The sequence below is a fragment of the Lynx canadensis genome, chromosome B2 (assembly GCF_007474595.2).
Source record: "Lynx canadensis isolate LIC74 chromosome B2, mLynCan4.pri.v2, whole genome shotgun sequence".
Lineage (NCBI taxonomy): Eukaryota > Metazoa > Chordata > Mammalia > Carnivora > Felidae > Lynx > Lynx canadensis.
The window spans coordinates 115,348,374-115,369,848 of NC_044307.1; the positions used below are offsets into that span (position 1 = coordinate 115,348,374).

The 21,475-nt window shown below is 37.4% G+C and overlaps 1 protein-coding gene across 3 annotated transcripts; it reads left to right on the forward strand.

Annotated features, from left to right (window-relative positions):
• The first annotated feature begins 725 nt into the window (after nt 1–725).
• On the forward strand, nt 726–21,456 carry RNF146 (ring finger protein 146). 3 transcript variants are annotated; one of them, XM_030316289.2, is made up of 3 exons: nt 726–827; nt 10,678–10,785; nt 19,180–21,456. In XM_030316289.2, coding segments are annotated over exons 2-3 (1,071 nt in total). In that variant the 5' UTR covers nt 726–827; nt 10,678–10,783; the 3' UTR covers nt 20,249–21,456. The 3 variants fall into 3 exon arrangements, with proteins under 3 accessions (XP_030172149.1, XP_030172151.1, XP_030172150.1); XM_030316291.1 differs by lacking the exon at nt 726–827 and adding an exon at nt 1,080–1,099; XM_030316290.2 differs by lacking the exon at nt 726–827 and adding an exon at nt 2,739–2,886.
• Nucleotides 21,457–21,475: the final 19 nt, after the last annotated feature.

The following is a 21,475-nucleotide window of genomic DNA, read 5'->3' on the forward strand; positions in this document are numbered from 1 at the left end:
GCCCCTAGTTTTAGATTCTTACGCTGCTTAATCTCTCCCTCCAGCTCCCCTATGCTCTAATCTAAGAAAAGTGGGTCCAAAAGGAAATTAAGATCTATTTTTTTCTGATTAAATTGCTCAACCTTTCAGATGGTGAATAAAATAGAACATCTTAGAAGGCCCTTTTTGTTGTTGTTATTGTTAAGAGAACAAGTAGTACTTTGCCAAATACTCTGTACCCCCAAATCCAGCTAGGCGCTCAACCGCTTTTTCTGGATCTTGCAGCGGGGTTTCAGAAAAGCACCACCTGCTGGTCCTACATGCGTCTTACTTCCTCGGCGCCAAACTCGTGGGCCTGCATTCTTTCAATCTTCAGCACCTAATTACAAGTAAAGTACAATACAAAGCAGTTAGAACGGCCAGGGCAGTGAAACTACAGGTCTCCAAAGGCAAGAAAAAGCAGGTATCTAACAGCTCGCTCCACGGTTGGGTCGTGGGGAAACAGGACGCAGAGGGGGTTGACACAGGCTCCCCGGTGCAAGGCGCTACTTCCGCCCCGCGCGGCCCCGCCCCCGCGACGCGACGGGAGGTCACGTGACAGCCGCGCGCGTTCCCGGCCGCTGCGGGCTCCGAGGCCGAAGAGAAAAGACTGCGAGACGGCCGCGGTTGTGGCTAGAGGTGGGAGTCGGGGTGCAGTCCTGGCGGGGAAGGGTGAAAGTCAGCCATTCCGGGATCCTAACCCGAGGAAAGGCATAAAGGCTTGCGGCGTCACCTCCAGCCGCGACGCTGTCTGGGTCGGCCCTTCGCTCCGGGCCTGAGAGGGGCGGCGGCGGCGGGGTCAGGGGCCGGTACGTAGGTGGACGCCCTTGGGCCAGCGCGGCCGCGGGTCTCTGCACCCAGGCGGGATGGAGCAGTTCAGCCTTTCCCGCCGCCCCCACCTTGGCTGCTGTCACAGGCAAGAAGACTGTGACGGGCGCTGCGTAGTCCGCGGCCGTCGCAGCCCCTGCCCAGGGCGACGGCCCAGAGCTGGTCACGGTCCGGGTGCGAGAGGCGGAGCAGCGGCCATTACTGCGCAGCCTCTTCCGCCGGGGACCTCTTCTCCGCCTTTGGTGGCAGCCAGGTTTCTCTTCTCTCCCCTTGGCGGTGGTGTCAGGCCTCTACGGGGGGACCTTTTGGCCTCAAGATTTAGGGGCGGCGATGGTTTGAAGGGTTTCGTGCTCCCTGTTTCCCGTGTGGAGGCCTCTACCCTGGCCCTGGGTCAGATCGCAGCCAGGGCGTAGAGTCCCTGCATTTTGTCTTTTTCCTGAGTGTGTTTTGCGGCTTCCTTCTCTTCCCTCTCTCCTCCTCCTGCTCAGTGTCTGGGTCTTGCCTAATAGGAAGAGCATTCCCTCCACCTTGCCTTGGTTAAACCCAGCGCTGCATAGTTTTCGTTGTTTTGATGGTTATTAAAGCATCAGAACAATGAAGAGATCTCTTGATACCCGTGAAGCCAAAACAACAACAACAACAACAACAACAACAACAACAACAGAAAACCTCAGGGCATCTTAAAAGCGGAGGCTGTTGGCTTTGTTCTGGTTGGTGGGTGCGAGTTCTCTCTCTATCCCCCAACCCGTCTAAGAGTAGGGGTCTTCCATTGTTGTCGCTATTTTATTTGCCGTAGGCGTCTAGAGAAGGTTGCAAAATTGTTTTCAGTTTACACATACATTTTGGCAACTAAAGCTTTCTCTTGTTAACCATTTCGTATATGTTTTTTTTTTCCCTTCCCTGCGTGCCGTTTTAGTGACAGTCTTCAACTTTCGAAAGTACTTACATTTTGTTTAAATAATATTTTTGTAGTATTGGAACAGGGTGGAATTGACGGAAGAAGAAAGCCAAGAAATGATAGAAAAAGCGTTGTCTTTGTAGCTTGACATTTCAGGTGCATCGCCACACTCCTTCCCCTCCAGTGTGTATACTTTTTAAATAGGATGTGAAAGTATAACATTGGCATTGAAAGCAGTGTATAATTACAGAAATTGGAGGAGTTAGGATTTTTTGTCTTTTGAGCAAATGAATCTATATTTAGACTCTTAAAAAGACGTGGAATATAGGACACCTGAAGAAAATGACTCGCAGAAATAACAGGACTTGTAATGTTGGCTTTGCTGTTTTCATGACCAGCAAATATTTTCTTGAGTGTCCGAGTTTCTAAAAACACATGAAAACAGGTCAAGTAATTCTCTTTTTAAAGAGAAAACCAGGAAAGTGAAAGCCATACTAGAAATAGATTTTGGATGTGTTTGTTTCAGCCTTGTGTATCTTAAACTGGAGCATTTTGTTAAGCCTGCTCTTTGATTTAGAATTTATGTTTGAAATGGGCCAATATTAGTTGTGGGCAAAATGAAAATAATAGTAAACATTTGAAGGTTTTTGTTATTTACTGGTTGTTAAAAACTTGGTAGATTATAATAACCAAGGAAACTATCTTTCCAAATAGCTGGTCATTATTAGAAGGAAGAAAAAGGAAATGGCGTTTTTTTTTTTAGGAGACAAGTATTAACTGGTAAGGTATTTTGTTTCAGTTTCCACCAATTTGAATGGTCAGAAGAATACGGGAGATTTTTTTAAAGGATCCAGAAATTATTTTTTGACTGAGTATAAAAGAAAAAGGTTGTATTCCATGTTTGTTTGTTTGTTTGTTTTGCAAATACTAATGTATTTAGAGAATATTATTTTATGTATTAGCACTTGACTAGCATGAAATGCCTTGACACGCTGTCAGGTGGATATTTGAATTTTTTTTTTTCCAGTGTCAGTAACAGAGGGTGCTGACCCTTCTTTCCATTCCCCCTGCTTGGTACCTGGTTGTGGCTAAGGAACCTGCATGTGTGAAACAACAGGCTGGATTAGGAATAATCTTTGTGGGTATGAAAACCATTTTATTAACATTCTACTGCAGCCACCTGTGCTTATTTATGGACTATTGAGTGTGGCTTATTACCTTTTGGATTAATTAAAATAAAACCCGTTAAATGCCTGTTAATTATTTAGAATTACAAAAAAAAAAAAAAAAGATTAGGGTGAAATAACTAAAACAATGGAGTTATGACTTGACCAAGGTCACACGTATAATTAGCAACAGTGCCTTTCTCATTTACAAAATGGCTGCAGGCTATGAAGCTTCTGTTTGCTAAGATTAAAAGAACATATTTGTTCACATTCATATTTCATGTTTTGTTTAAATTAAAATGCAAAGCTCACATTTGGTTGGGGAGGAATATAAAAATTGAATGCTTGACTGTGAAGATTGTGAAGGTCATAGGTTGCCATACAGAGATGTTTTAAGGGAAGTGCTTAACAATAAGGGAAATGATTCTTTAAAATAGTGTAGAGTCAAGTATTAGCCCCCATTTGGTTGAAATGAGTTTTGACGGAAGACTTTTGTTTCCCAGTATGACCTGTGCTTTCTGTAAGCTCAGTTTTAGCAGGCCGATGAGAGGGAAAGCTAAAAATGGAAACATTAGGGCATTTAGTTACCTCTCTCAATTTGAGACTCTTAAATATGAAGATGTAGCTGCTAAATTTCCACACTATTCCTTCTTTTACTGGTTTTTGCTTTTCCTTGCTTTTTTTTAAATTTGTATACCAAAAGTTGGGAGGTTTGAAGTATTTTTTTCTGTCACTGTTAGCTTTTATATAGAACATTTACTGTTTTGTGTATTTTGCATAAAAAGGAGTAAAAATATTTTATTAAACATTAGCTCTTAGTAATTGGAAAAATACAGGAAGTCTTCAAATCTTTGGTTAAAATACCAAATACAGTTAATGTGCTTATCTTTTTCTTTGATTAGTTATTTAAAAAGACAGTCATTTATATGAATCTATTATGTGGGGGAAAAAATGTGTTTTTTTGACTTTGTCACTGACTTGAGAAAATGGAATTGTAATCCTAAAATATTTTCAGAGAAGATAACCGCATATGCAAATAAGGAGTGTGAATTTGTTGAGTGGTCACAAATTATAAATAGTATGGTATTACTTCATTTTCAATTATACTTATTTACTGTCTGGTTGAGTGGGTAAATAATTTAAATTCACTGACAATCCTAAATTCTTACATATTTTTAAATTTAGTGTGTCACCTTTTTTTTTCCAGAATTGTTAAGAGGTGGGAATATGTAACACAGTTTCAAATCTTTTCTTTCTTTATGTTTCCTTCCTAATAATTCTTTTCTGTATAAATTTTCACCTAGAGAAAGAACCTTAACCCATTAACTAATTGGTATTTGCATATTAGAATACTGTGGTAAATTTTACTGTAGTAATTCATAAATTATATTGAGTTTGGCATATAATTTACAAATCATTCATTGCAGTGAGATTTATGTATGTTTGAATTATTTATGTTTGCCAAATTAATTCTGGCGTATAGTTAGAATTAACACTATTCAATCTTACATGTTTAACTGAAAGTAAAATCCTCCCCCGCCCCTCATTTAAAAAAAGTCTTTGGTTTCAAATGTAGAAGTTTTCTGAGGACTACTACACATGACTATTCTGAATATTACATGCTGTGCCCTATGTTGTGCCCATTTGGCATTATAATTCTGAGGTTATAGTGGATGGATCAGTTTGGCAGAATTATTGTCACTGAAACCAGTCAATTTTGATTACAACAAACTATGCAATTTTCTTTTTTATCTGTACCAGCAGAGGTGTGGGTAAACTAATATGGAGTTATTTTCTTTATTCAACGATTCTGATAGTAAATTACCAGTTTTGTATTTTTAAAAATTGTTAAAAAGCAAAACATTCTAAATCGGCATTGCCTAGTTATGGTACCCACTAGCCCCATGGAGCTGTTGAGAACTAGATACATGGTTAGTTTGAGTTGTGCTAGAATTTTAAAATATGCACCAAATTACAAAGAATATACACACACATAACAATGTAAAAAACACATGAATAACTTCTTTATATTGAATACATGTGGAAATGGTAATGTTTTAAATATATTGAGTTAAATAAAATATATTATTTAAATGAATTTTACTTGTTTCCTTTTTCTGTCCTTAATGTAGCTAATAGAAAATTTGTAATCACACAAATGTGGCTTGCATCATATTGTTATCTAACAGCATTATCTAATGCTATTCTAGACCTTTTCTCTGAGATATAGTACACTGAAGAAAAGATTTTTTTAAAGGTACCCTTGGGAATGAATTGCAGCTCCCCAGTATTGATAGCTTTGTGATTTGGGATTAATCCTTACGGGCTTGGGTTTCCTCATGTATAAAATGTGTATAGTCCTATCTCACAGTTGTTTTGAGGCTATCTAGAGCTTCATGAACTTTAGTATGCATATGAGCCACCTGGAGATCTGATTCTGTAGGTATGGAATGGGGCTCCAGATTTTTCATTTTAAGGGACTCCCAGGTAAATGCTAGTATAGTTGGTTGGGAACACAGTTTGCATAGCTAGGATCTAGAATACTACATAGATTTTAGTTTATTTTCCTTCTCCCAAGCATTATTATCCATTTAGAGTCCACCTGGAAAATTATCCATGGGATATAGGAATTGGAAAAGTCACTGTAGCTTGCAAGATTTACTTAAACCGGTTTTATTCTTGGGTTTTTATCTGCATTCTGGAGATTCATTGACAGTGAACAAAGCCTAGGTAAACGGTGTGCTTGGCAAAAGATATAAAGATGATTCTAATCTTAAATTTGTAAATGTAACTTCCCTGTGTTATGTTTTAAGTTCTTGAAAGAAATGATTAGAACTTGGGTATCTTTATATTTTTTGTGGCTGGATGCCTTGTTCACAGAATTGAAATGTTGTGTTACGTGAATTAATTTAGTTTTTCAATATTTTATTTCTCTCAGTGGTTATTTTAGGAAGTTTTTCCTTCATCCAAGAAATAATCACTTCAAGTCAACAAAAACTGATTGGCAGATTACTAGCCATTCAGAGATAGAAAACAGTCTTTATCATTAGGGGGCTCATGGTTTAATAGAACAGTCGAAAGCAAACAAATAATTTCAGTGTATATATGATAAGTTTGGTAATAGAAGAATGTACAAAATATCGTGGAGGGAACCATTTTGGGGACGTAGTCAGAAAAAATGGTAGTAGCATTCATAAGCTATAGAAGAGATAGATTATACCAGAGGAGGAAGTACACAACTACAAAGGGAGGTTTAGAGAAATATGAATAATTTGGTGTAACTATATTTTTAATCTGTGAGAGTGGTGGTGAGAGAGAAGACTAGAGAGAGATTGAGGTTTCAGGTCATTAAAGCCTTTGAATGCTGTTCTTAGGAGCTTTGCCTTTATGGTATAGGCTGGAGAGCTAGTATAGGGTTTTGTGTATGGGAGGCCCATTTTGCCTTTTTAGTATATCATTCAGAGGCTTAGTGAATACATTTGAGGGGTTTTACTGAAGCAAAATAATCAGGCTGAACAGTCGTTCAAGTAAGAGATGATATATGTCTAAACCAGGGCACTAGCAATGGCAAGAGAGTAGAGGATTCCGAAGGTGTTTGGGATAGAAGTTGACAGAATTTGGTGCAGTTAGTTGGATAGAGGATGAGGAAAAGAATTTTCTGTTTTTCTTCCTCCCATCAGCATTTGTTGGTTAAAGCATGGAAGCTGAGATGTCACTTTAAGATTCATTCAGAAAAGGGGTTTGTAGAGAATGTGCAGATGAGAGATGTGAGAGAGCCAAGGATTCTGTTAATAAGTTAAAATGGTGGAGCTCCAGAATGGGCAGGAAAGGAATTGAGACTGGCACCTGGATAAAGAAAAGGAGGCTGGCAAGAAACTGGAGGTCCTTGTGAAATTAAAGAACAGGTGTGGGAATGAGAGCATAAGTTAGCTGGGAACACGTGAGTTTGTGATCCAAGAGTGAGATTAAGATTTTAGAGAGGCAGCAGTTTAGGTGGCATCCAGTTCCAAATGTTACACATCATACTTCGTTGCTGGAGGGACAAGGAGGTGAAGTTCATTGAATGTAAGATTTTAGGATTTGAAAACAGAACAGTGTTTCTCACTGTTCTACCTGTATTCGAGGGACTACCTGCATCACTGTCACTTGACATGGGATTCTTGGGCTTAAACCCTTCCATGTCTACTGGCAAAGAGGATGATGAACAGTGAAAATTAAGTCAGTGCCTTAAAGGTTAAGGAGAACTGCTGTTAGGGGATTGTATAGTCAGTGGTAGAGACTTCAAAGAGATAATGTTTTCATTAAGAGTGATGATGTTAGAATGTTAGAATGTTTCTTCCTGTCCTGTGTGTGCAAATGGGCAGTTTCTGTTTTTAGTAGCCTGCAAGAGAGACACGGAGTCTCCTGTGGTGCCATGAAAGTTGTAGGCACCTGGAAAGTAAAGTGAAAGGGTTGGGGGGTAGGAGTGGTGATCAGGACAATGGAGTCTATTTAATGTAAAGACTCAGTTTCCAAAGTCTGTAAAACAAAAAGTCAGGTAATTTAGGAACTCTTTTTTAACAGTTGAAAATCCTCTGGTTCTGAAAAGATTATTGTTTGTTCTGTTAAACATTTGGTGGGACAAGCTGGCTTGTATTTAAAGGCTATGTATTAAAAATATTTGTCTTCAAACACTTAAACTCCTGTGTATTATGAAAGGCACATGGAACTGAAAGAATTCAATTCTTTATTGTGAGGTTTACCTAACTCTTTCGTCATCATGTATACTTGATTCTGAGTTCTGTGTAGTATGATGTGCCTCCTGCACTGGGTATTGTGAAGTGGAATGAACACTTACTAAATGAGAAGAAAGAGGATTAATAGCTGAGATGATGTTTTGTTTGTTTCTTCTGGATTCCCTGCATAAGTTTGGCTTAATGTTTGTAAAGTTGGATATACATAGAAGCAGCAGGAGGTCCTGGTTAATGTGATGGCCTAGTCTCTTCACACATGACTTCCTTGGAAAAAGGCAATGGCTATGGAATAAATTCCATATGGACTTTTTTGTCCACATAGAACTTGTCTCCCTTTAAAAATTTTTTTATTGTGGTAAAATATAAATAACGTATACAAGTCAGTACACTTTTAAGTGTACAAGTCAGTGCCATTAATTACATTTACAGTGTTGTACAACCATGACCACTGTATATTTCCACAACTTTGTCATCATTTCAAACAAATTCTGTATCTATTAAGCAATAACTCTCCCATTTGTAGCCCCTAGTAACTTCTCTACTTTCTGTGTCTGACTAATTTCAATATTTCATGTTAGTGGAATCACAGCATTTGTCCTTTTGTGTCTGGCTTATTTCACTTAACATAATATTTTCAAGGCTTATCCATATTGTAGTATGTATGAGAACTTCATTTCTTTCTGTAGTTGAATAATATTCCATTGTATTTGTACCACATTTTGTTTATCCATTCTTCTGTTGTTGGGCACTTGGGTTGTGTCCAGCTTTTGACTTTTGTGAATAATTCTGCAGTGAACGTTGGTGTACAAGTATGTGTTTCAGTCCCTGTTTTCAATTATTTGGGGTATATGCCTGGGAGTGGAATTGCTGAATTATATGGTAATTCTGTTATATGGTAAAACTTTTTTGAGGAACCAGCAAACTTCACAGTGGCTCCACTATTTCCCATTCCCATCAACAATGTACAAGGGTTCCTGTTTCTTCATATTCTCACCAATGTTTATTATTTCCTTTTTTTTAAATTTGTAGCCATCCTCATGCATGTGAAGTGGCAATACTTGTGGTTTTGATTTACATTTCCCTAATAACTAATGCTGAGCATCTTTTCATGTATTCATTGGCCATTTCGATATCTTCTTTGATGAAATGTCTGTTCAAGTCTTTTGTCCATTAAAAATATTTTTTTCTTTGTTGAGTTGTAGGCATTTTTTTTATATATTGTGGATATTAAACCCTTATCAGTATATGATTTGTAAAGATTCTCTCCCATTCTGTAGGTTGAATTTTAACTTGCTTGACAATGTCCTTGTATGCCCCAAAGTTTTAATTTTGATGAAGTCCACAATTTATCTTTCATTTATGTATCTGTTTTTTTTATTGCTCATGCTTTTGGTGTCATTCATATCTAGGAATCCATTATCAAACCCAGGTCATAGATATATATCACTCTATTTTCTTCTAAGGGTTGTATGGTTTCACCTCGTATATTTAGATTGTTGGTCCATTTTGAGGCAGTTTGTGTATATGGTGTGAAGTAGGGGTCCAACTTCCTTCTTTTGCATGTGGTAAATCACTTGTCCTAGCATGTGTTAAAGAGACCGTTCTTTCCCCCCTTGAATGGACTTGGCACCTCTTTAAAAATCAGTTAGGCATAGGTGTGCCTGGGTGGCTCAGTCAGTTAAGGGTCTGACTTCAGCTCAGGTCATGATCTCACAGTCTGAGTTTGAGCCCCACATCAGGCTCTGTGCTGACAGCTCAGAGCCTGGAGCCTGCTTCAGATTCTGTGTCTCCCTCTCTCTCTGCACCTCCCCTGTTCACATTCTTATCTCTCTGTCTCCGTCTCTCTCAAAAATAAACATTAAAAAAAATTTTTTTTTTTTTAAATCAATTAGCCATAGAAGTATGAGTTTGTTCTGGACTGTCTCTTCTATTGGTGTATTTGCCTTGTTCTTATGCCAATACCACATGGACTTTGTTACTGTTAGCTTTGTAGTAAGTTTTGAAATTGGCATGTGTGAGTTCTCCAACTTTGTTCTTTTTTAAGATTGTTTTGGGTTATTTTAGGCCTCTCACAATTTCATATAAATTTGAGGATTGGCTTTTCCATTTCTGCAAAAAAGGCTGTTCGAATTGCCATAAGAATTATGTTGAATCTCTGGGCACCTGGGTGGCTCAGTCAGTTAAGTGTCAAACTTTGGCTCAGGTCATGATCTCACAGTCTGTGAGTTCAAGCCCCACGGCGGGCTCTGTGCTAACAGCTCAGAAGAGCCTGGAGCTTGCTTTCGATTCTGTGTCTCCCTCTCTGCACCTCCCCTGCTGGCTTGCACACACGTTTCTCCCCCCCCCCCAAACTAAATATTTTTTTAAAATTTAAAAAAAAAGAATTATGTTGAATCTATAGATCAGTTTGGACAGTACTGTCATCTTCAATCTTCCAATCTGTTATAGTTGTCTTTCCATTTATTTAGCTCTCCTTTAATTTCTTTCTGCAGTGTTTTGTAGTTTTCAGTGTACAAATCTTTCCCCTCCTTGGTTAAGTTGATGCCTAGGCATTTTATTCTTTTAGATGCTTATAAATGGAAGTCTTGAGCATTCTGTAAAATGCTTTTTTGATTTCCTTTTTGGATTGTTGACTGCTAGATACAGAAACACAGCTGACTTGTATGTTGAAGTTGTAACCTGCAGCTTTGCTAAATTTTTTATTAACTCTAGTAGTTTTCTTGAGGATTCTTTGGAATTTTCTATATAGGAAATAGAAATAGTTTTATTATCTCTGCAAATAGAAATAATTTTACTTCTTCCTTACCAATTTGTTTGCCTTGCATATCTTTTTCTGGTCTTAATTGCTCTGTCTAGCACTTCCAATGCTGTGTTGAATAGCAGTGGTAAAAGCAGGCATCCTTGTCTTGAAATTTTTTTCATTTTTAAGATAAGATTTGCCACTGAATTTTGTTAAATGAAAGGATCATATGTAAGTGACTAATTTTATTGATCTTAATCTTTATAGAAGTTGACGAAATAATTTCTTTTGCAGCACAGAATGAACCCACAGTGGAAGAGAAAATACTGCAAACTGTTTGACTGCTGGTGAAGATGGTCTTTTATTTTTGTGACAGACAACTGTGGGATCTGTAATAGAAATGTAAGTGTGGCATCGTGGTTTTTCCCAAGGATGCAGTAAATTAAATGGACTAATAAAATGCACTAAGCCAAGTATATGTCATATTTAGTTCTAATTATAAAAAAAAAAGAGCATTTTGTATTGACTTTTAGATATTTTATTGAGGTAACAATTTTTTTCTCATTAAATAATTGCTAATGTAGATATCCAGAAATCTCATCAGGAAAAATTTCTGTAAAAGTGAATGAAACTGAAGACAAAAGAATTTGCTTATAGAATGCTAAAAAAATTTGGAAAGATCTCCAGGTCTTTTAGGTTCTACTTCTTTACATAGTACAGTATAAAACCTTGGTTTGCGAGCATAATTTGTTCTGGAAACATGTTTGTAATCCAAAGCACTTGTATATCAAAGCGAATTTCCCCATAAGAAATAATGGAAACTCAAGATGATTGGTTCCACAAGCCAAAAATATTCATATAAAAATGATCACAATACTGTAATATAATACAAAATAATAAAATACAAAATATAAAGAAAAATAAATTAACCTGCACTTACCTTTGAAAACTTCCATGTCTGGTGTGAGAGAGACAAGAGAGAGGAGGGCTATTGTGTAGGATGACTTTCACTGTCACTGATGGAATATCACTGCTATCTATTGGCTCAGTGGAATCTTTTTACAGTACAGTATTAATACACTCTTGTCATATACTGTGTTTAATGTAACTGGCAATAAGGCAGCAGAGGAAAGGGTCTATATCTGCAGGCAGCCTGACCTAGAATGAGGCAAAGCATTCCTAAGCTTACTCTTGTATGGAAAAGCAAAAGGACTGTCCATAGATGCTTTGAAGTGACAAAAAATACACTAGTGCTAGTTGTGGTCACCTTCTAATGTTCTGAAAAATCACTTACTTCTGCCAAACACCACAGCCTGGGACCAAGCATGGGAGATGATCACCCACAATCCTGCAGTGAGAGAGAACTATTGGCTCAGTTGTGATCATGTGACATTAGGCATCACGTACTAATATTGCAAGACATTGTTCATTTATAATGATTTATTAGAAATGTTTGCTTGTCTTTTATATCTTTTTATATTTTTTATTTAATCCTGTTTATATGTTATCTGTCTATATACATATAATATTGTTTAATCTTGTAGGTCAAATATTGTAGGTGCTGGCCATCAAGGAACTAGACTATGGTCTAATAAGTGAGACATAATTTTATAATTATTAATTATAATTTATAATTATTAATTAAACAGTGAGAAAAATGCCATATTGAGGTAACAATAAAATGCTTTTGGAACTTAGAGGATTTAGTCCACCTGAAGGGCTCAGAGTAAGCAAAAGAACTTTTGGCTTGGTCTTAAAGAATAAATAGAATTTTAACAAGCTGAGAAAATTAGGAAGTATTTTTCAAGCCAAGGGAATGAGGGAGGGGCACAGTTGCCCAAATATCAGGGCATCTTAGGAGAGTCAGGAAGCAATCCTGTGTGGCAAAGTGGGGTGGGGTGGGGAGAAAGAGACTTCAAAGTTAGTAAAGGGAGTGAATGTTTGTTTAGTCCCTACTATTTTGCTAGGCGCTTATTGGGTATTTTACTTGGATTATTAGATTTAATCATTATGAAAAATGGTAGTAGCTCATTTACTGGTGAAGACGTAGAATTAGAGAGATGAAGTCATTTGCCATGGCTTGGCATTTTCCAAATTTCTCTGAGAATTATCTCCTGGAGCACTTGTTAAACACACAGATTTTTAGGCTTTAACTCAAATCTGTACTCATCAGCTAATTCTTACTTTCACGGAAGAGTTTGAGATATGCTCTTCTAGGTTAGTGTAGTGAGAAGAAATGACGGAGCCAGGATTTTAACTAAGTCTGTTTTACTCTAAAGGTTATGTCAATGTATTTGAAAGCCAGTGCTTAGGAATTTGGAATAGATTATGTAGGCAGTAGAAAACTATTGAAGATTGGAAAGAAGACTAATTTGACATGGTTGAACTGAGAAAAGAGAAGGAGAAAGGATTGAAGTCTGAGAGACCACTTGAAAGGTTAATATTTTGTACAAGCGTGTGTCCAAGAGGCCAGAATTAGGGTTATAGGCTTTGGGAATGAAGGGGACACTTTTTTTTTTTTTTTTTTTTAATATACAGTGCAATGTTGTTCTCATCACCACAAGGGCCCTCCTTAATACCCATCACCCATCTAGTCCATCTCCACCTGCCTCCCTCAGTTTGTTCTCTATCGTTGAGTCTCTTGTGGTTTGTGTCCGTCTCTTCTCTCCCCCCCACTTTTCCATATGTTCATCTGTTTTGTTTACTTAAATTCCACACAGGAGTGAAATCGTATGGTACGTTTTCTCCGATTGACTTACATCACTTAGCATAATACATTCTAGCTCCAACCATGTCATTGCAAATGGCAAGATGTCATTCTTTTTGATGGCTGGGTAATTACTCCATTGTATGTATATGTACACCACATCTTTATCTTTTCATCAGTTGATGGACATTTGGGCTCTCAGTAGTTTGGCTATGGTTGATAATGCTGCCGTAAGCACTGTGGCGCATGTATTCCTTCAAATCTGTATTTTTGTATACTTTGTGTAAACACCTAGTACAATTGCTGGATTGTAGGGCAGTTCTATTTTTAGTTTTTTGAGAAACCTCCATACTGTTCCCCAGAGTAGTTGCACCAGTTTGCATTTGAAGGGGACACATTCTAAATAAGTTTCTGTCATGGAGAAGTGAAGTGGCCAAGGAATAAGGGAGCATTGAGGATGGATCTAAGTTTTGTCCAAGATCGAAAACAAAGGACAAGGACGCAGGTTTGGGTGAACAGATAACTTTGGTTTTAGTCATGTTTGATATCAGGTCCTTGGAGAATATTGAGGTAGATTTTTTGAATACAGATTGGAAATATAGTTGGAATGGTTCTGGATATTAGATTTTGAGAATCATGGTGGTATATCTATAATTTTGAAATCTTAAGTAGATTGTCTAGATATAGAATGCAATGGGGAAATGGGGCCACCCATAGAACCTTTGTGAAGAATACTGGTACTTAAGGGCAGCTGGAGAAGATAGAAAACAATGAAACAGAAAGGAGAATTGGGAGAGAGTACCATCAAGGAAATGAATAGTATAAAGTTTTAGAAAAATAGTTGCTGGTCATTATCGTTCAGTGCAATGGAATCAAATACATTGAGACCAAAAGAGACCATTAGACTAAAAGCATGGTAGTTGATTTTGAAATTTAAGGATAGAGAATATTAACCAAAATCTTGAGGGAATTGGGATGGTATTAACAGAAGTTGAGGAGTCAACTTTGAAAACAACTAACTATACCCCAACCTGAGCCAAGAGGAATGATGACAAGGTAGAGTGAAGATAAAGATAAACTGTAAGGATTCACTCTTACCTAATTTCTTAATGATAAAGGAATCTGGGACATTTCTTAAGAGATTGGAGAAAATTGTCTACAGTCTTTGGGAATAGGGGAAATAAAGTTGTTTTGACTGAGTAAAAAATTATTGATAGGAGGCTTGATAGTCTCTGGGAAATCAAAATAGCTAATTGTGTGTGGTGCTCACAACTTTTGCACCATACATTTCACTATAAAAGTAGATATATGCCATGAGTTTAATAGTTAACTTTTTTTAAGTCCTCTCCTTGGTTGACCCTTGTTTTAGACAAGTGTCTCCCTTGTGGCTTTTGTGGTGGTGGTGGTCTCTTTATTCCCCATCTCTCTCTGACATTTCTTAACATCTTTTGCAGGCTCTTTTGCCTCACTTGTAAATCCTGAAATACTCCAAGGTTCTGTGGTTGGCCCTTCTGTCTGCTCTCCCTACAAGTTTAATTTGGGTGTTCATTCATTTTCATGTCTTCAAGAATATATACTTTTTTTTTTCCTAAGTAGTGATGAGTATTAGCCCATTTCTCCATTTTGTCTTATGAATAGAATCAAAATGGATGGATGACTTTCTTTTTTGTTGGGTTTTGGGGGGTTTTTTGTTTTGTTTTTGTTTGTTTTGAGAGAAAGCCTGTGTGTGCATGAGCAGGAGATGAGCAGAAGGAGAGAGAATCTTACAGAACCCAAGCCTGACACTGGACTTGCTCCCATGAACCATGAGTTCATAACCTGAGCCAAAATCAAGAGTCAGACGCTCAACTGACTGAGCCACCCAGACACCCCTGTTTTCTTTTTCTTAATGAGGCTTTAAATAAATATGGAAATATAAAAAAAAAAAAAATTCAAGAATTTCATTGACAACTAGGGCGCCTGGGTGGCTCAGTCAGTTAAGTGTCTGACTTTGGCTCAGTTCACGATCTCACAGTTCGTGAGTTCGAGCCCCATATCGGGCTCTGTGCTGACAGCTGAGAGCCTGGAGCCTGCTTTGGATTCTGTGTCTCCCTCTCTCTCCGCCCCTCCATCACTCATACACACTCTCTCTCTCCCTCTCTCCCCCCTCTCTCCCCCTCCCCCCTCCCTCCCCCCTCTCTCTCTGTCTCAAATAAACATTTAAAAATTTAAAAAAAGAATTTCACTGACAACTAATTTCTTTAACCTAAATTGAAAGGGATGTAAGAAGATACATATTATTTGTTCTTCCATTCTGTAGCTAATTTTAATTCTTTTTGTTACCAAAAAGTTAAGTGTAGCAATAGGACCTGATGAATTAAAAGAGGTTTTCAAATACAGTTTTATACTTTCATTTAATGTATTCACTTTACAATAATTTTGAATTGAACATGAATTATCCCCGTTTTACTAAGGAGAAAGCTGAAGATTCAGAAGCATAGCGTATGATTTTTTAAAAACCTCTTACAGGTACATTAGGTGCAGGTTATATTTGGCAGAATTGAAAGTAATGTACATAGACTCTTACCAAAGTGTAAGGTTACCTGGAGCAGATAAAAGTATTCTCATTCTTTTGCCAAATGTAATTGAAATATGTGGTACTCTGTCTCTCACTACTTTGGGAAGTACTAAGATATTTTGTATTTAAGAAATACATATGAGTTGTGGAGAGCCTAACAAGATGTGGTATGCACAGTCAGTTCTTTTTAGGGGAAATAGGTGAGGAGCATTAATTGACCAGTTGAGAAGCAGGAGCTTTCACTTACAGTTTAGATTGTTAAGTTACAAGGTCTTTGAAGGTGAGAGTTTATCTCAAAATACTTTGAAGCTTCTATAAGTGCCTAACATATATGAAGAGTTCATATTTGGTAGAACTTACCATAGGTTGGGAAAAAGTTGTACTTTATGTAACTAGAGTTTCTGGTAAAGGAGTTGATTGGAAATGTAATTAAAAGTTGAAACAAAGTTTGGAAATCAGATATTTCATAGTGATCGTTTCTTTCTGTTGAGCTTATGCGTTGCTTCCTTTTCTATTTAAGTACGGTCTTTTCAACAACTTGCCGTCATTTTGAACCTTGCCTGTTGAGGAACCAAGGACACAGAAAAGCAATAAGAGAATGGATTTTTGGACAGATAGGATGTGATGAAAGTCTAGGAGCATTGTTTTTGAAGTTTTGATGAGCATAAACATTTTTAATGACTACTCTTGTAACCACTGTGCCCTTTTTTGAATGCTTGATTTTGGAAAAAAGCGTAGATCCATATAGTGATAAAATTTGAAATATTCCTTGTTTAAAACACAGAATCAAATGGTAGAGATTGTCACTCATTTTAAGCAGCAGTTAATTAATGGTTGCCAATCACTGTGAGATCTTTTACCTCTATTTCTGTTTACTAACTACTGGTCTACTCCCTCTATCATTTTCTCTCGTCTTTGAAATATCTATGGTTTCCTAGTACCATGGGATAAAATAAAATCAGATGTTTCCTTAGCAGGGCACAAAAAGATTTTCATGTTTGGCTTCTGATTACTTTTACAGCTTCATTTTACTCTTCAGTTGCTTATTTGACTCGGTGTTGTGCACATGTCTCTGCCTTTAATCTTTTCCACTGCTCTGCACTCCAAACTTTCTGGCCTATATCCATCTTCTCATCTGCCTCTCATTATTACTTTTAATAAGTATCTAACACTTTACTGCAAGAATTAGGCCATATTGTGATTATTGCTTGCTTGCATTAATGTTTTTTTTATTTAACAAAGTAGGTGTGTTTCTTTAGATCCATCAAATACTCAGCATTATAAATGGACTATAATAGTTTTTAAAAAAATGCTCATCTGAATAAGGCAGAAATTAACAAATTTTACGTCAGTATTTAAGCCCTATACATCCAGTTTGAAAAATGTCCCTTTTTCCCCCCTCTCCTGCTTTAGGACAACAATATTCAAGTCGTTTTCTCTTGGCTTTAACATTTGTGGAGCTTTAGTGAATGAAGCTTTAGTGAACACTTAGTAAAGTGTTTTGTGGGGTCTTTTTGGAGTTTTTTTTAGCTATTCTCACCTAATTTTTATAAACTGATTTGTAGGTAAGGAAATTTAGACTGTGGGTTTAACTGAGTGCTGAAGAGTACAAAATAAGGGAGAGGGAGACTCTGGTTTTTGGAGTTCTTATCTAGGTTGGTTTCATTGTATAACAGTTGCCTTAATTCAAGTTATCCTTTCTCCCTTGGCCATCTGCAATTTTTCATTATAGTTTTCAGTATGCTGCTTCAGGGCTGATCTTTAAGTGTACTAACAGAATTTTTATACATTCCCAAGGTATACACAAGTAAATGCTTTAAAAAAAAGTTTATCAATCAGATGGTTTAACTTAATGTTATTTAAAGTAAAATAAAACCCAAAAACATGTTTTATAATATGGTGTATTATATTCTTCTTTGAAAAACCTGTTCATTTCCTTAGCTAATATTTGAGTGTTCTCTATCTGCCTGGTCTTGTATGAGAATACAGAGACGAGCCAACAGTGACCTGTTTCCTGCCCTTAAAAAGCCCACCTGCTTATGGGGAAGACTGACATTAACAAAATAGTCACACACATAAATGTAACATTGCAATTCTGATAAGCGCTAGGAATGAGAAATACATGCTAGTAAGCAGTTAAAAAGAAATAGGGTGATTTGACCTAGTCATGGAGGGTTTCTCAGGAGGGCTATAAGATGAGTAGTAGTTGGTCCATGGGGGATATGGGAGGCAGGAAGTGAAGAAATGTTCATACAGAGAAAAAAACCTTTTATTGGAGGGAGTAGCCATTGTGGCTAGAAGCTTGATCAAGGAGAAGTTTAATATATGAGGCTGGTGGTGGGGTGGGGACCATTGCACATAGATCCTGGTCTTTATCCTAAAATCAGCTTTTTAAGCAAAAGAGGTAAGGCTGGACCAATTACAAGGCATATTCAGTAATTTCATAAACAGTGTTTACTGGGTGGCGAGGGAAGGGTAGAAATGTATAGTAGATGGATTCAGGAGATGCTTAGGATAAAATTGATAAGACCTGCTGATGTTTTGGATGAGAAGACGTGGCGAAGGGCAGTTTGAATGATGAATTTCTGGCTTAAAAAAGCAGATGAATAATGGTGTCATCAGGAGTGGGGAGCTTTTAGGGAGTAAATAAGCAAGGAACAGATCATGTGTTCAGGGGTTTTTGCCCTCAAAACTTCCAGGAAGAATTCTAAAATAGACAATTAGAAATCTAGATCTAGGGCTGAAAGGAGACCTGGGCTGGTGATACCAATTACTGAGTCATTTGTTTATAAGTAACTGTTGAAGCCATGGGTGTAGATGAGATCATCTTGAACGAGTAAGCAAGAGCATATGGTTTAGAAAAAGGCAACAAGGACAGGCCATCACAAGAAGAGTGCTTCATGGAGGGGAAATGAAATGACTGGTTTACCAGTGTTTTTAAATATACAGCAGGAGTAGAGAAGTTCTAGGATTTCAGTTTTAATCTTTATTTCATATGGTCTACTTGTCAGGTACCAAAGTATGTTAATATATGGCAGCATTTGCAAAGCTACCACTTAGTAATATTGTAAAGGGCTACAAAATTGTCACCATCTGTAATTGTAATCTAAATTACTTTTAGCCACTTTCTCTGTGCTTTCTACACTGGTTGGAAAAGTCAGTCTAGAATGGAATTTACATTTTTAAATCTTTGCATTTACTTATATCTCATAAGTTCTGTGACTGAATAGAAATGGTATATTTATTTAAAATCTATACTTTGGTTGTATTTATTTTTGGCTTAACATTCCCTTTGTGCCCCTTGCCCCCCCCCCCCCCCCCGCCAGTGTAAAAATTAATGACCTAACAAAATCAAAAAGTTTTTTTCTACACAAGTTAGATTTTTTTCTCTTTTATTTTGTTCCTCATTGTCTGGTATGTAGTACACATATACAGTAGGTGTTTAATAAGTGTTTTTCTGAATTGTTGAATTACAATATTAGAAGAGTTGAAACAGTTTTAATATCACATGTATTTTCTCTCATTTTCTTAGGATGGCTGGCTGTGGTGAAATTGATCACTCAATAAACATGCTTCCTACGAACAGGAAAGCGAATGAGTCCTGTTCTAATACTGCACCTTCTCTAACTGTCCCTGAATGTGCCATTTGTCTGCAAACATGTGTTCACCCAGTCAGTCTGCCTTGTAAGCATGTTTTCTGCTATCTGTGCGTAAAGGGAGCTTCATGGCTTGGAAAGCGATGTGCCCTCTGTCGACAAGAAATTCCCGAAGATTTCCTTGACAAGCCAACCTTATTGTCACCAGAAGAACTCAAGGCAGCGAGTAGAGGAAATGGTGAATATGCATGGTATTATGAAGGAAGAAATGGGTGGTGGCAGTATGATGAGCGCACTAGTAGAGAGTTGGAAGATGCTTTTTCCAAAGGTAAAAAGAGCACTGAAATGTTAATTGCCGGGTTTCTGTATGTTGCTGATCTTGAAAATATGGTTCAATACAGGAGAAATGAACATGGACGTCGCAGGAAGATTAAGCGGGATATAATAGATATACCAAAGAAGGGAGTAGCCGGACTTAGGCTGGACTGTGACGCTAATACTGTAAACCTAGCGAGAGAGAGCTCTGCAGATGGAGCGGACAGTCTATCAGCACAGAGTGGAGCTTCTGTTCAGCCTCTAGTGTCTTCTGTAAGGCCCCTAACATCAGTAGATGGTCAGTTAACAAGCCCTGCAACACCATCCCCTGATGCAAGCACTTCTCTGGAAGACTCTTTTGCTCATTTACAACTCAGTGGAGACAGCATAGCTGAAAGGAGTCATAGGGGGGAAGGAGAAGAAGATCATGAATCACCATCTTCAGGCAGGGTACCAGCACCAGACACCTCCATTGAAGAAACTGAATCAGATGCCAGTAGTGATAGTGAGGATGTATCTGCGCTTGTTGCACAACACTCCTTGACCCAACAGAGACTTTTGGTTCCTAATGCAAACCAGACAGTATCTGATCGATCAGGAACTGATCTGTCAGTAGTAGGGGGTGGAACAGTGAGTGCTGGTGTCAGATCTAGAAGGCCTGATGGACAGTGCACAGTAACTGAAGTTTAAATAAAAAACTCTTCAAGGTTAAAATGGTTATCTGTAAATTTATGCCCACATAACATTATACTCATCCCTAGTAGTGCATTTTGGGAGTTGGGGTGGGAAGGGGTATGGGGAGGACAGACCTGTAATAAAAATGTTTAACATGTCTCTGTTGAGGAATTTATTTAATATAAGGAACTCGGGCGTTAATAGTTGAGAGTTGTTTAGTAATAACCCAGTTTTTTTGAGGTCTGTTTTATAGGTTTTTAAAATTTCTTCAGTTCTTTTGGCCAGTGTGTGTGTATTATCTGTGCATTAACAGTCCTCATCTTATTCTTGCATTGTGTCTTATTTTCCTGCATGGATTGACGTAAAACCATTACTAAAATTTGGCACCTATGAGATGTCTGGTATCAGTATGAACAGGAAGCTTAATTAATATGAAAATAGATGTGAATTTGGAATTTTAAAATAGATGAATAACAACTATTAAATAGTAAAGTTACTGAAATGGAAATGTAAAGAAAACAGTTAACTTATGTTTCAGAATCTTGTAACATACTTCATGGCGTTTCCCATAGGCTTTGCTGTCTAGTCCTTGTAGTTTGAGGTTCCTCTTGATCTGCATTTTTCTTTTTGATTACAGAATTTATAATTTAATAAATACTAGAGTTTATCAAAAATAATTTGTCTGTTGTTTGAGTCTGGAAAGAGGATGGAAACATTTTGACATTAGTGGCCAAAGGTTAATAAACAGGTGATGGTTTGGAGTGGTGGTATTCAGCTTAGTCACCTGCTTGAAGTTTGATTTATTCATAAAGAATAATTAAACAGAATCTACAAGCAATTGCACGGTATAAGTGTGTATGGAATTAAATCTACAGCCCGTGAGACTTAAATTTCTTACATAACTGGTAGTGGAGACCATACTAGATTTTCCTTGCCAGTCTTCATTAGTGGCCTGACACTAATGGATTAAATTGTATTATTTGTAAACAGCCTTAGTAGACACAAATTCACTTCACACAAAATGTAGACTCTATGGCAAGATAGGAAGTCCTGGGTTAACTTGGAAATCCAGAATTTGGTTCTGAAAAAAGGTAGTGTGAGTTTTAGTGTTGTAACTCAAAACAGTAGGATCATGTTGAAGCCTATGCACGTTACTTTTAATATGTTTTTCAAGTATGAATTGAATGTTACAAGAGCAAATAAAAACTGCCACTACTTTGAAATTATCTTTTATCCCTTGCT